Source organism: Falco biarmicus, chromosome 4, assembly GCF_023638135.1.
Source record: "Falco biarmicus isolate bFalBia1 chromosome 4, bFalBia1.pri, whole genome shotgun sequence".
In the NCBI taxonomy this organism is placed as follows: domain Eukaryota; kingdom Metazoa; phylum Chordata; class Aves; order Falconiformes; family Falconidae; genus Falco; species Falco biarmicus.
The window spans coordinates 12,527,359-12,540,144 of record NC_079291.1 but is presented as its reverse complement, the minus strand read 5'-3'; the positions used below and the strand labels follow the sequence as shown (position 1 = coordinate 12,540,144).

Below are 12,786 nucleotides of genomic sequence, written 5' to 3'. Positions count from 1 at the left end.
AAAAACCATAACCCCGCACACAGAGAAGGTCTTAGCAAATTACAAATGAGTCTTAAAAAAGTTAGTTGTCTCTGAATTCTAGTAAACAAGGCTCTTGCTGCAAGCTAAAAATGCATTGCCCTGATGCACTCTACAAATAGTCATAAGAGTTTGAAGGAAGAACTGCAGCCTGAAACACTATGGCAACAAAAAAGGAAACTCCAGCTGCTCACAGAGCAGCACCCAGTTTCCCCAGCACAATTCCTGAAGCTGTGATGTGCTGTGTGAAGCAAACTCTCTGCCCTGGGTGAATTAGGAGTAGGATGCTGTGAAACCCCTCAATTTTGCCGAAGCCAGACTGAGCTGTATTCAGACCTTCAGCCCAACCCAAATGAGTGCTCCCAGCTCTAAGTCACCTCTGAAATGGGTGGCTATGACTAGCACAGTCACTAGCACTAGAATCAAGTGTCAAACTCCTTACATGGAACTTGGCTTGAACCTGCCACCACTTACTCCGAGGCTGTTTGGCTGCTGCAGCCCTGTAGACACACCTGTCCCTGAAAACACTGCCTTTGATGCTGGCTTCTAACAGCTGGGCATGTAACAGGATTTGCAACAGGGCTGAGGTTGTTATGCTACAAATAGCTCCAAAGGCAGCCCTAAACCAAAAAAGGGCCAGAAGCGTTCGCATTGGAAAGCCTGGAGGGAGCTGTCAGAGACACTTTGTACTCCTTTAGTCTGTCAGTGAAACGAAGACAGGAGCTGGAGTTCTAAACTATTTTATTTATTTATTTTTTTTGCCTGGTAAATGGACACATATTTCAGTGATTAGAGCAAACTGGAAGCACACTTCCCGCCAACATGGGCAAATGACACCTGTGTGAAGGCCCTTCCTGCACCAGTATCTCCTCCCCTCCAATAAGGGCAGGCTGGCAAAACAGGAACAACTTCTTGACAAGGTGCATGGGTATTTCATTTGTTAAAGTTGCTGTGAAGTCTTTAAAGGCCTGGCTTTGACAGATGTTTTTACAATTGAAATCCAGCTCATCTGTAACTGTGTGCCCTTTTGCTTCAGTAAACAAATGGCTCAGGTGCAGAAATCATTCAAGTTAGCTCTTTCCTCTGGCACAGTCTAAAAGCCTCATCTGTCTCCCTGTGAAAAATCAGTGCTGATACCATGGACAGGGAGGAAATAAAGAACAGTAAGTTGGTTTTCTTTTTTGTTTTTTTAAACTGTGGGTTTTGTGAACAGCTTTATGAGTATTTTAAAGTGTGTTAGGGAGCCGAAGGGAGTAAACAGAATTGGGGACTGGGAAAGGTCTGCTACCAGATAGAAAATAGAGAAACTCTGACCTCCAAAGCAAGGCTTTTTTCACATTTTGCTTTACGGAGCAGATTTGGGAGATGGGAAGGTGAGGGGTCATTGGTTTGGCAATTTAACTAGAGATTCTTCTTCCAGCCTACCAAGGTTTTGTGGGTTAGTCAGCAACGGGAGAACTGTTTCTCCAAGTTTTTGGAGGGTGGTAACACAGAAGAAGGAAGGAAAATGGCTCATACTTTTCCATTTTAGGTTCCTTGTACACATTGTGGGGTAGAATTTGAGCTTATGTCTATAAAGCATGCCTAATTTGTGCACTCACACACACACACATAAATAATCAAATACCCCACTCCTTTGCAAACTGTTTTTTTTTTAAGGGCGTATAAAGTTACACTCCCTAAACACTAATTATTTGCAGGGGGATAATGCTTTCTTGCTGGTCCTTATCATTGATACCTGCCCTTTCCTTGCTCTTTCCACTAATTCAAGCATAGAATAAAAGCTTTACAAGCCAATCTCAATCCTTCTCTGTGCTTACACGTTGCTGGGAAAAGGGATCTCTACTTGATGCAATTGATTTTCAATCATCTTTCCTCCCCACTGAAACTAGGCAACTTAATATTGGTGTACTGCCACCAGCACATTGTCTAGGCCAAGAGACAAGGCAATGAACAGTCTGCTAATTAATTTTTCACATTTATCTCCAGACCCCCTCCCCAGAACAAATACTATGGAAACAGGAGGCAGCAGTTTCTATGTAGCCCTCAGGAAATTTTAAGCAGAAGTGTTTTACTGCCATTTTTATGCCTTTACAGTTACAGCAGTAAGGATTTTTGGTTGTATAAAAGAAAACGTATTGGCTTCAATATGAAAAAAAAGATTATTGAAAATAATCTGAGCTTGATGTATTCATTTCTCAAAAAAAAAAAAAAAGACAAAAGCAATGTCTACAATGCTACTTGTATTCAGTCAGTGGAGAAATAAGGGTCTATTTCTAGGCAGGAGAAAGGTACTCATGTTGAGAACATTGGTACCATACAATCGTTATAGATGGATTATGTTTCCAGTAAAGCTATCTATGTTCATTTTCAGTTATGAGGCAGATAATACTGTGAGGTTGTGGAGTTTGCGCATCTTGCACCCTTTCTTGCATATATCTATACCTATATGTGTGTGTGTTTGTGTGTACATTTATGTGTATAAATAAGTTAGAGGTTATTTACATCGGTGTACAAAATAAATCTAAACTCAGTTATCAAAATGCATACACCTGCCACTGGATTTGGTCTGTTAACACTTTGCATTTCATCTTCAAAGCACCATACAAACATCAATTATTTACCCAGGCAACTTCCCACTCACCAGAAGGATTAAGAATAACAGGCAGGGTAAGGGATGGAGCTGAGGGAGCACAGAATGTTCATAAAAAGGCAGCTAATCATGTGTCTCTCTCCTGCCATGAGCACTGCAGATTTACGCCTTTATAAACTGCAGTCCAAGTGTAGCAGTAACCTTTGTAACACAAAGCTTGTCAAAACGACAAAGTCCTCATTCAAAAGCAAATGATCCGTTCTTCATTGTCAAAAGCTTTGGCCTCTTCTTGGCTTATCGGGTTCCCGTTCAAACTGCAGAGGAAAACCAAAAGGGATGTAAAAGTAAGGGAGTGACTGTTGCCCATCTTCTGTTTTTCCAAGGCTCTGGAGCAGAGAACGCAGTTTCGCAATGCCGTGTGAGCTGTGTGCTTCTCAAGGGCGCACAGTTGGGAACTGGCCCCAGACATGCAGGCTACAGCACTGCTGTTCCCACTGCACATATGAGGAACAAGGCTACTTCTTCAGAAATAAAAACGGAACAGACACCTAAACTTCATTAAACTAAAACTGGTGCTGGATATCCAGGCTGCTTGCATTTCAGCAAGCAGCACATAGCTGACAAAGGTTCTTACCATGCAGTGGACTAGTTTAAAGAAATTTAAATAGTCTCCAGATAATTTTGTGTCTCCCATGACAACATGGGAAGAAAACTGTTAAGTACTCGAGCGTTATTCATGTGAAATTACTTATGGCAAAATTTTCAAGTTTGGCTACAGAAAGTTAATCTACATTGATATTTATGCCCCTGAAAATGAGCGGCCTGGTTAAGTGGAGCTTTCAGAAATGCTGAAATCTACTAAACCATTTAGACTTACGAAATTATTTGGGTTGGGAACACCTCTGAAAATTCAGGCAAGAATCAAAAGACAGATCTCAGTCTGAAGATTCAGAATGATTCAAGTGGGAATTGATGCCTCTTCTGTAGACAAAAGCTGACAGTGGCCTTTGAAAAAAGCATCTCTTCCACATCTCCAGGGAACCCACTATTCAGATAGCAAGTCATCGTCTTTCTAAGCAAGAATTCAGTGTCCTTTCACTAAAACAAATATATATATTTTAAAATAAATTTCATGTTCAGTAATAAAGCAGCAGTGCTAAAACCAGCACAGATCTATTGACTCCTGAGCTCCCTGAGGTGAAGGAAGGAATGTGGTATTTGGCTTTGTGCCTTACAATGCACATGTGTGACTATGCCCATCTAATCTAAAACAAGCAAATCTTAAAAAGTTAATCTTCTTGTAGCTTAGCACTTTCAGTGTGTTTGGAGCATCGCCCAAAGAAAATCCAAGCACAAATTCTATGAACCAAAGTAGTAATGCTAATTAAATGTAACCATCTCCTGCTTGCTGGAATTTAGCTCCTGAAAAGCATGAACACATTCAAAAGTTGAAATCAGGGCAAGCAAAACCTAATCTAAACATTTAGGCCCCAATTCCACAAATACACACATTCTGCAAATCAGTGGTACAAACAGATGTGAACTAACACAACTGCTTGAAATTCATAACACACAAGGAAGTGTTTCAATGACAGAGGCTTTTTACCTATTTGAAACCCGCACCCAGAACTACAATCCCTGCCTCACATAAACCTGCTGTGAACTTTTTAGGCTGGAAAGTAGTAATGCCAGAAGTGTCTTAAAAGGAAAGAAAGTTTACAAAGTGAGCCTTTGAGGAAGGGATCTTTACCAGACTTCTTTAATAGCTGTGTTCTCCTTGAGAGCTTCACTGAGGTACTTCACCCCTTTGGCTGTAATTTGATTCTGGATAAGCCTAAAAAGAAAGCACTTCATGTCAGTCTAACAGGCAAACTAATTTACAGTGCATGCACAAACTACACTCAGCTTGATGTCAAGTAGCAAAGCTGTCTGCCACAAGACGACCGTTGTGATTTCTATCTGTGAGGATGGTACACAGCATTGATCAAATGCCCCACATGCCCTTTCAGAAACAGAGCCCAGAGTATTAGTCTTTTTCCTTTTAATCTTGCATGCGGTTGCATTCTGGAGATACTGAGTTTAATTACATAGCTGAAAAATTTCTGCTAGCAATTCTTTACTACTGGTATGGGATTGTGATATTTGGATTCTTTGAGATAGACTAACCTCTTAGCTCTGTTTTCTTAGTAAGAACACTGTGAGACATTTTTAAGTGACGTACAGAAAATTCTGAGTACAGACCCTGCGTAGGCCTAGTGTTTTAGTAGTTATGCTCTAGAGGTTGCCAAATAGTCCTGTGTCTTGTCTATCAGACCAGCAAGATCTTTGAAAAATAAGGCATTGAATTTGTCTCTCGTATGAGCAGGCCCAAGTCCCAGTGAAGTCACCTTAGCAGCTCTAAAGTATGTCTCATCTGAGCTGAGGGGAAAAACTGATACAAAAGGTCCTCAAGCAGCACAACTGATGAGGCAGTAGGTAACTCTTATTAACCACTGTAGACCATCCCCCTAGCTAAAAATGAACAAAGCCCCCTCCATCTGCATGAGTATATAAACACTTATTACCCTAGCCTAATCCAGTACTTACCTTTCAGTCTACCATGGTGTGCCCCATAGCTGTACCACTCCATGGGACTGGCTGTATGAATCCTACAGGATTCAGGATGAGGCTGAAAATTGGACTGAATTGAACCATCTCTTAGGGAGGGCGGAAGGAAGGAAGGAAGGAAGGAAGGAAGGAAGGAAGCAGGGAGGCATTCCCATTAAAGGACCTTCTGCGCTTGGTAAATGAATCAAAATGCAAGGAGATCCAGTAGATTCTTTCAGCTGTTGGAAAAATACTGCGGTTCTGCTCAAGGTCAACCATCTGTATAGGTCACTGTGACCTTTGGAGGTATCCACTGGTATAACCAGCAAAGTAAATTTGTCTACTGGCAGAAACCCTTGAACAATACTGAGCCATGGTAAAGACATGTATCAAGATTACTATGCTGCTTTGGATGGGGGAAGTTAATTCAAATGAAACTGCTCAGTGAAGCATTCTGCAGCTGTGTGCAAAGAAGTCCCCGCCTTGCCTTTTTATCTTCAGGGTGATGGGCACCACAGCTTCTACTGCTTTCAAAAAAGGCTACGAGTACTTGGCACCTCTGACAACTAGCACACTTCCTAAGGGGCAGGAACTAGGCTTCCTATGGGGAATACTAGACTGTAGTTAGCAAAGCCTTTGTAAAGTTTGTAAAGGGATTCCATTTATTATGTTCTCACTTGGAATGAAGGGACAGCTACTTGTTTCACAGCCCACATCTGCCCAACCCCATCCCTGGACAAATTCTTGTGAACCTCTGGATTAGAACAGCCAATGCTGTGTTTTCTTAGAAGCTTAACAAGTCTCTTTGAGATTGCTAGAAATAATCCCTGGTTTCCTGGGGATTTATGTCTTATTGATGACTGCCTTGCATGAGTGAAAGCGCTAGCCCTAGAAGAAAACTTCAGGCAAATGGGACATGTATTTAAGTGTCTGTCATATAGGTTCTTGGTTGAAGGGTAAGAGTTGAGCTTGCTGCTTTCATTGTATGATGATAAATAGTAAGAATCATAATAAGGTCATTCTATTTCAGCTGTCTGCTTGTATTTTTTTTTTTTAACTTGTGTGTTTGAGGCCAGTACTGTTCCCCTAAGGAGAGATGAAATCAATTAGTAGTTCAAAAGTTACCAGGACACACAACGAGCTTAAACTTTTCCCTGGATGAAAGCAAATTCAAAATGCTAGACAGCAGCTTTATTAACTTTCCATTAGAACCATCTACAACCAGTCAGCTGCATCCAGACCATGCGCAGAAAGCTTACTGTGACCTACATAGACTTGGAAGGTGAGGTTTTAATGCAGTGACTGCCAAAGAGCCTGTGCCTCTGTGGAATGTAACTCACCATAAATGCACCAGCTTCTTGTTGACCTTCAGCATCTCTGCAAAACTCATTGCTGCCTCATCATCCAGCTCATTTTTAGTCAACCTAAGTGGGAGAGAAAATGTTCACTTAGGATGTTATCATTATTTGTCAGCCCCCTGTTCTTCCAGCTTGTCTGTGACTTAGCTTTAGACAGCCAAAGGGGGATGTGCTGTTCCTGCCCTGAGCAATTTCTAAAGGTTGGACACAAACAGACACTGAAGAGAAGTCCTGGAGAAAGAAGAGACAATAGTATCAGATCTTTATTTCTCAGAGCAATGCTCTCATGATACTTTCTCCTGATGTTTTAATGTCTAAAAAGTGGATAAGGTGCAGCGGAAAAAAGTAGAGAGGTAGACAACACTGAAGAGGTGCAAAAACTGAGGACAAAGAACTTGACTTCAGACGACGGAAGTGAGAGAAGATGGAGAAAGCAAGATGGAGGGAGCAGAGCAAAGCGTGACATTGGGACATCGAAATGTGTCCTAAAGGACATGTGCTGCTGATCCATTACTCATGTCCACATTCTTCCAAAGGGATGTATCTTACAGCTTGCTGGTAGTGAAAGCATAGAGGGTGAGAGGAGGGGAGAGTAGGAGGTGGTGATGGGATTGGAGGAAATAAAATTAGGCTGTAGCTTTCTCTAGAGAAGGAAGAGGAGGAGAAGTAGACCACACTGTCAATTACCAGAATATTTTCACAGAGTTGTTGTGTTGCATAGCTTCAGCAATACTTTTGCCTCCCTCTGTTGTGATGCCATTGAATGCGAGACTGTGAATTAAAGATACAACAAATGCATAAGAAACAGCCAGCATCACTTGGCCCTTCCCTTGCCGAATACTAGTGAATATCCTGGATGATCTGTTTCCCAGTTGTGCAGTTCAGCATTTGGGTGTTTCAAAGGCTCACATACTTTGGAAACCAGTAAGTCCTTACAACTTTTACAAGTGAGAACAGTTCACAGGCTACAGCCTGAGTGCAAGTATATCACGCAGGCCATAAGGTTTGCTGTCAGTGGGTTGCACTCTTGAGACTGACAGCAGAGTTGCACCCAGTGATTTTGAGGGTCAAGGCTTTTACAAGGACAAAGAGTTGTGCTTAGCAGTACACAGGTTTTTACACGCATTTGTCATCCGAAGTCCCTGTACAAACTGGGCACTTTGTCCTTTAAGTCCTTCAGACACCTGAATACCTCATTCTTCTTCCAAACACAACACCTTCTGTTGTGTATAGAGATGAGCTTGTAAATGCATGCTTTCCATTACAGACCACAAACATTTCTTAGTCTGCCCTTCATTCTTTGAATAGGCATTGGCAAAATCATCCAGTTAAAGTTATGCTCCAGGCTTTGAGGGTTCAAAAAGCATTTCCCACCTCAAAAGCCAGGCCACAGCCTGAAAATAATGTAAGGTCTCAAAAAAAGGTAGAAAGGGGGATCAAGTAGGCAACAGCACACATACGTGTTACCAGGAGTCCCTCCTAGCTTCAGCTGAAACAAAATAGTCCCAGTCCATCATGACTGGGCCTAAAAATGGTAAATATGCTGAAGTAAACTGCTGTAGTCGGGATTATCTTTCCCCGACCTTCACGTAAAGTTACCACTGGTGCTAACTGTTAGGTCAAATCATGAAGCAAAATTAACCAGTGGAAAATTAGAAATGAACCCAAGTGCAAGTACACCACAGAGCAGAAGATTCACCCTGCACAGGTGCCAGCAAAACCTAGCTCTAACCAGCAGTTACTCCTCCTTATTTTTGCAAACACATTCATGAGCATATTTGTTCCCATCTGAGAATCTCTCAGCGCTGATTCAGGTTCAAAATGTTTTCTTTCAAGTCTGATGCATCTGGATGGATCTGCAATTATGGGAAGATGGCTATTTCAGATAGCTTTTAACTTCAAATATATCTAGGTCACTGCACCTGTTCAGCTGTTACTTTTTAAGCCTGGCTATCTGCTCGTAGAAAGGAGGACAAGGCACCAGCTCTGAAATTCCTGGATCTGAAGTGGCAGCAATAAGCTCTCCAGAGATCCCCAGACTCCCGTGGTTCTAAAGAAACTAGTGCCATGTGCCACCTTGTGGGGAAACCAAGGAGTCTTGTCTGCTCCCACACCGTGCAGGCCAGTGGAACTGGGAAGCAAATCGAAAGGATCACCATGAACCCAGTGCTCCAGCTGTCTGAAGGGATGCCAAAACAGGAGCAGCCACCACAATATGCATCTTTAAATCCCTAGCCAGCATTTGAAAGTCTGGCAGGGGATGGGCTGTGTTACAATGCTGCCTTCTCTCTGTGCTGTGCTACCAATTTCACCCACACTAGGGCTTCCAGTAGGCTCGTTTGGGATGAATCACTGAACTCCAACGAGAACTACATCTCATTAACACAATGTGTGGTGTCATAGCTCCACTGGAGTACAGGTTGAGCCTGAATTTAAGAATACCCCAGTCCCTACCCAAACGGCTTCTGGCCTAAAAATTACTTCAGTAGAAGCTGTGCCTTCACAACAGAAACTTCACAGTGAGTTAACACTTGAGAGCCTCATTCTGTGACAGCTGATGCAACTTTCTGCTAATGCTCCTGGATGAAAACGGCACCCACTGACCATGTGCTTTCACAAATGCCAGTAACTCTGTGCAGCATGAGGGGAGGAGGTGCAGACAGAGGAAAGGATGCCAGACCTGCAATATTTTTAACTTGCTTAATGGCTGCACAGGTCTTCTTGATTCAATCTGGCCTCCTGCTTGCACCCTGTTGGTTACACAGCGAAGGCTGTGATACCAGATGGTGTTCCAAGCTAATGCTTGGTGGGAAAAGTCATTGCTTCAAAGTACAATGAGAAAGCCAGGACTATGCTGAGCTGCCTGGTTCTGCTGGTGTTTTACCTCACATTTGTTAACGTGGGGTGGTTCCTCAGGGCCTCTGCAAATGCCTTTGCTCCTTCGTCTCCAACTTGATTACCCCACATCCTGGCGAAGAGAGGAAACCAGGAGATATCAGGTGTGCTGCCCTACTGCCCCTCACCATTGCATTCTCCTTTTTTCTACACCCCCGCCCCCCACATTACTTCACAGTCTTTCAGGCTTGTGAGAAACTTGGCAGGACCTTCCCTGCCAAGCCAGCCATGTTCCACTCCCTGCACACCACACTGCCAGCCTCTGCTGACTCACCAGCACCCCAAGGCCACAGCACAGAAGCAGCTCTAGGAGACAGCCTGCTGCAGCATGACTGCTTTTGGGATCACCTTGTTGCACTGAGCAAAGCCTCTGCAGCCATGTATCCTTACAGGCTAGAGGAGTCCAAGTCCTAAATCCTATCATTTTCCTGCTCAGCATTTCCTCCCCATGCCCATGCTGCAGTTTTCCTGTTACCTGTTGGGCAGACCAGCCTTTACACAGTGAAAAGTACAGGTCTTGAGAAAGACTCCCCAGCCACACAACTGCACGGGGATCCACAACCAAAGGGGTGACTTTCTGAAGTGAACTGCTCTACCAGCTCCCCCTCTCCTTCAGAACAGTCTGGCAAAATGGCTACAGTTCCTTCAGTGTTACACCCAAGTGGAATCTCCTCTCTTGCCAGCTGCCAAGGGAAAGATCAAAATTTCCCAGGGACAGCGTGACCCTGGTCTCTTTCACACATTCGGAAGTAATAGTATTACCAATGGCAAAACAACCGTTGGTAACACAAAGGGTTAAGAGAAGGTAAGAGAGTGGTAAAAGCTGCAGAGATTTTAATCAACATTTAATAGCAGTGTCTGGTCAAATCTTTTCTATGCAGACCAACCACTTTGAAAATTCACCCTATATTAATGAGGTTTGAAAGAGCCTCTGCTGAGGTATGAGAGTTTTTTTAACAGGGATCATGGCTTAATGACTCAGAGCCACACTCAGCTTGATGGGTAATTAGTTGGCAGCTCTTTTAAAATCAATTGAGCTTTATGGTATCTAAACACATCCACTTCCAGTAAGCTCCCCAGAATTTCCTTGTCCTTTAGGCCCGGTGCAGTTTGTTATGTGAATGCTGAATGTATCTGTTTCAACATTTCTGTCCAGGTTATCCTAAATCCATTTGGAGTGATAATTTCCTCTGCAGGAGAAAATAAGAGACCTTCACTGAAATTACAGCAAGTACAGCACAGCAGACCCAGCTATATGACAATGGAAGTGTGCACGCTGTTGAGTATACTCGTGAAATGTAGAACAACAAAATTCAAGGCCAAAAATATGACTGTTCAAAAATCTGATTTTCATATTTCAGGGTTACTGTGAGATTCACGATGGCCAAACAGAGGTTTTAATTCCATGTATTTGAGTATTAGCTTCTGAGCAAAATGTTCTCCTATGAAGTGGAAAGAGAAACTGGGATTTGCCAAAGGGGGCGGGGGAATAATCAAATGCTCAAGACTAGCACCTCTGCTGAGAAAGAGGACAAGGACTAAAGGTTTAGAGTACATTCAGATCTCTCTCCAATAATAGCAGACTCTCCAGTTAGGGACAGCCTAGAGAGAAGCATGACAGGAATTCCTTTTTATTCTCCCAGCTTGCTGCTTTATCAAGACTTGATGCAGAAGGTCTGACCACTGTAATGACACTCAATAACTAGGTAGATTGCCAATAGTCATAAACCCATCCAGATTTAAAAATGACCAAATATCTCTAGAATAGCTGTGTTGCCATAAGGAAAGTGGCTATCTTTACATACTGTCCTCTTGCTAGTTTGTATCTTCTTTAAGGTTCTGTCAGAACAGGGGAAAAAAAGCCCAAAACATTGTGTGAACTTGAGAACAATAAAGCAGCCCTTCTTTTCCCTCTGAGTGGAAAATGTGGCTACGATTCTGCACTTGTTTGTTGTCATGCCTCTGTTGGGGGCGGGGAGGAACAGCAGGAGAGAAGGTAAGAGTGAAAGCAGGAATCCTAAGGGATTTACAGATGCCTTGCCAAGATCAAGTCCTGAGCTCTGCTCCTTAGCACTGAACTTACCCAATTTCAAACATTGTCTTGCTCTTCTGGATGGCCTGGGCAAGGCACTTCCCTCCTTCGCTAGTAATTTTGTTTGCTCCTATTCTGCACAAAATACATGAATTGATGAGGTACATGACTTATAACTGTACAGCTATTAGAATACCAGCTCAGAAAGCAATACAAATATTTAAGACTAATTAACTCTGGAGGCTAACTACAATTATCGAAGATTAACCTGGAGTAAAAAAAATACTGCAGGCATTTGACCTTTGATTAAAATACATCACTTTGTGTTGCCTTTTACATATTTTGCATCTCAGCCCTCCAAATCACAAATATTACTGTAGAGTCTTGAGTTTTGTGCTCAGGATGTCAGAAATGAGCTTTGCGAACTGGTCCTCAAGATAAGAACTCCTGCCTAGTTTTTAATATAGTTTATAATATCAGCAGTTGCTACCGAGTACATGAATTACACGCAGCATGTTTCACGATGCCCTTGGAACAGAGTATTTCTTAATTGTGTGTGGCTCCAGAGGAGGCTGCAGCTGATGAGCACAGATTCTAATAGCTCAAGTCCTTCTATTCTGAGCACAGGCTACAGGCAGTGGCATAGGTCAGTGCAGCAGTCAGTGTCTCTGGCTGGCACCCTACAGAAGATCTTTTCTTTTTTTGACCTATGTGGGGGTATCAAATGGCTAGAGTTCAAGGAAGAGATAAGTCTCAATGGTATATACATTGACATAAAGAACAAACCAAAACCAAAACGCCCTCAACCCACTACATTCACATAAAGTAATACTGGCTCGTTTGACTGATTTCAGGCACATGAATATGCACTCTACCTCAAAATAATCTCTGGGATTACTATGCAGCCTGAAAATGACCACCTTCCAACAGGCTTTTTTTGTGAAAGTTAGATTAAATAAGCAAAGCACTGTGACAAAGCAGTGAAAGAACCAAAGCACTCCTGGTTTTCAAAACTCTGGAAATAAAGTGGGAGCGATATAGCTAGTGTGAGGTTTCAGAACAAGGTAGCAGCAGAACAAGGACTAGAACTCAATAGTCCCTGGCTGCCAGTTGCTACATTCATACCAACAGATGACATTGCTTTAGTTACCTCTATTTTCTGCTATGGTCACAATTAAACCATTGGTTAATGATCTACCTTTATGTCAAACCACTGTTGTGCATGGCCAGACACTCTTATCTGGGGAAGTTCCAGGAATTAGAGGGAACAACTCACCAAGTGAATTTGGGGAATTCCAGAGACA

At 42.7% G+C, this 12,786-nt stretch overlaps 1 protein-coding gene across 12 annotated transcripts in view; it reads right to left on the bottom strand.

Moving 5' to 3' along the window:
* Positions 1-757: 757 nt before the first annotated feature.
* The window catches only part of NOD1 (nucleotide binding oligomerization domain containing 1), a 28,447-nt gene continuing 16,418 nt past the window's right edge, over positions 758-12,786 (bottom strand). For 5 of the 12 annotated variants that reach the window (XM_056335432.1, XM_056335438.1, XM_056335430.1 and 2 more), the window contains 6 exons: positions 11,534-11,617; positions 9,440-9,523; positions 7,243-7,326; positions 6,538-6,621; positions 4,362-4,445; positions 758-2,925 (listed from right to left, as the gene is read on the bottom strand). In XM_056335432.1, the coding sequence (XP_056191407.1) occupies positions 2,853-2,925; positions 4,362-4,445; positions 6,538-6,621; positions 7,243-7,326; positions 9,440-9,523; positions 11,534-11,617 (493 nt within the window). In that variant the 3' untranslated portion in view covers positions 758-2,852. Of the gene's footprint in view, positions 2,926-4,361; positions 4,446-6,537; positions 6,787-7,242; positions 7,327-9,439; positions 9,524-11,533; positions 11,618-12,786 lie in introns of those variants that run through there. The other 7 variants (XM_056335434.1, XM_056335436.1, XR_008821339.1 and 4 more) reach the window with 7 other exon arrangements.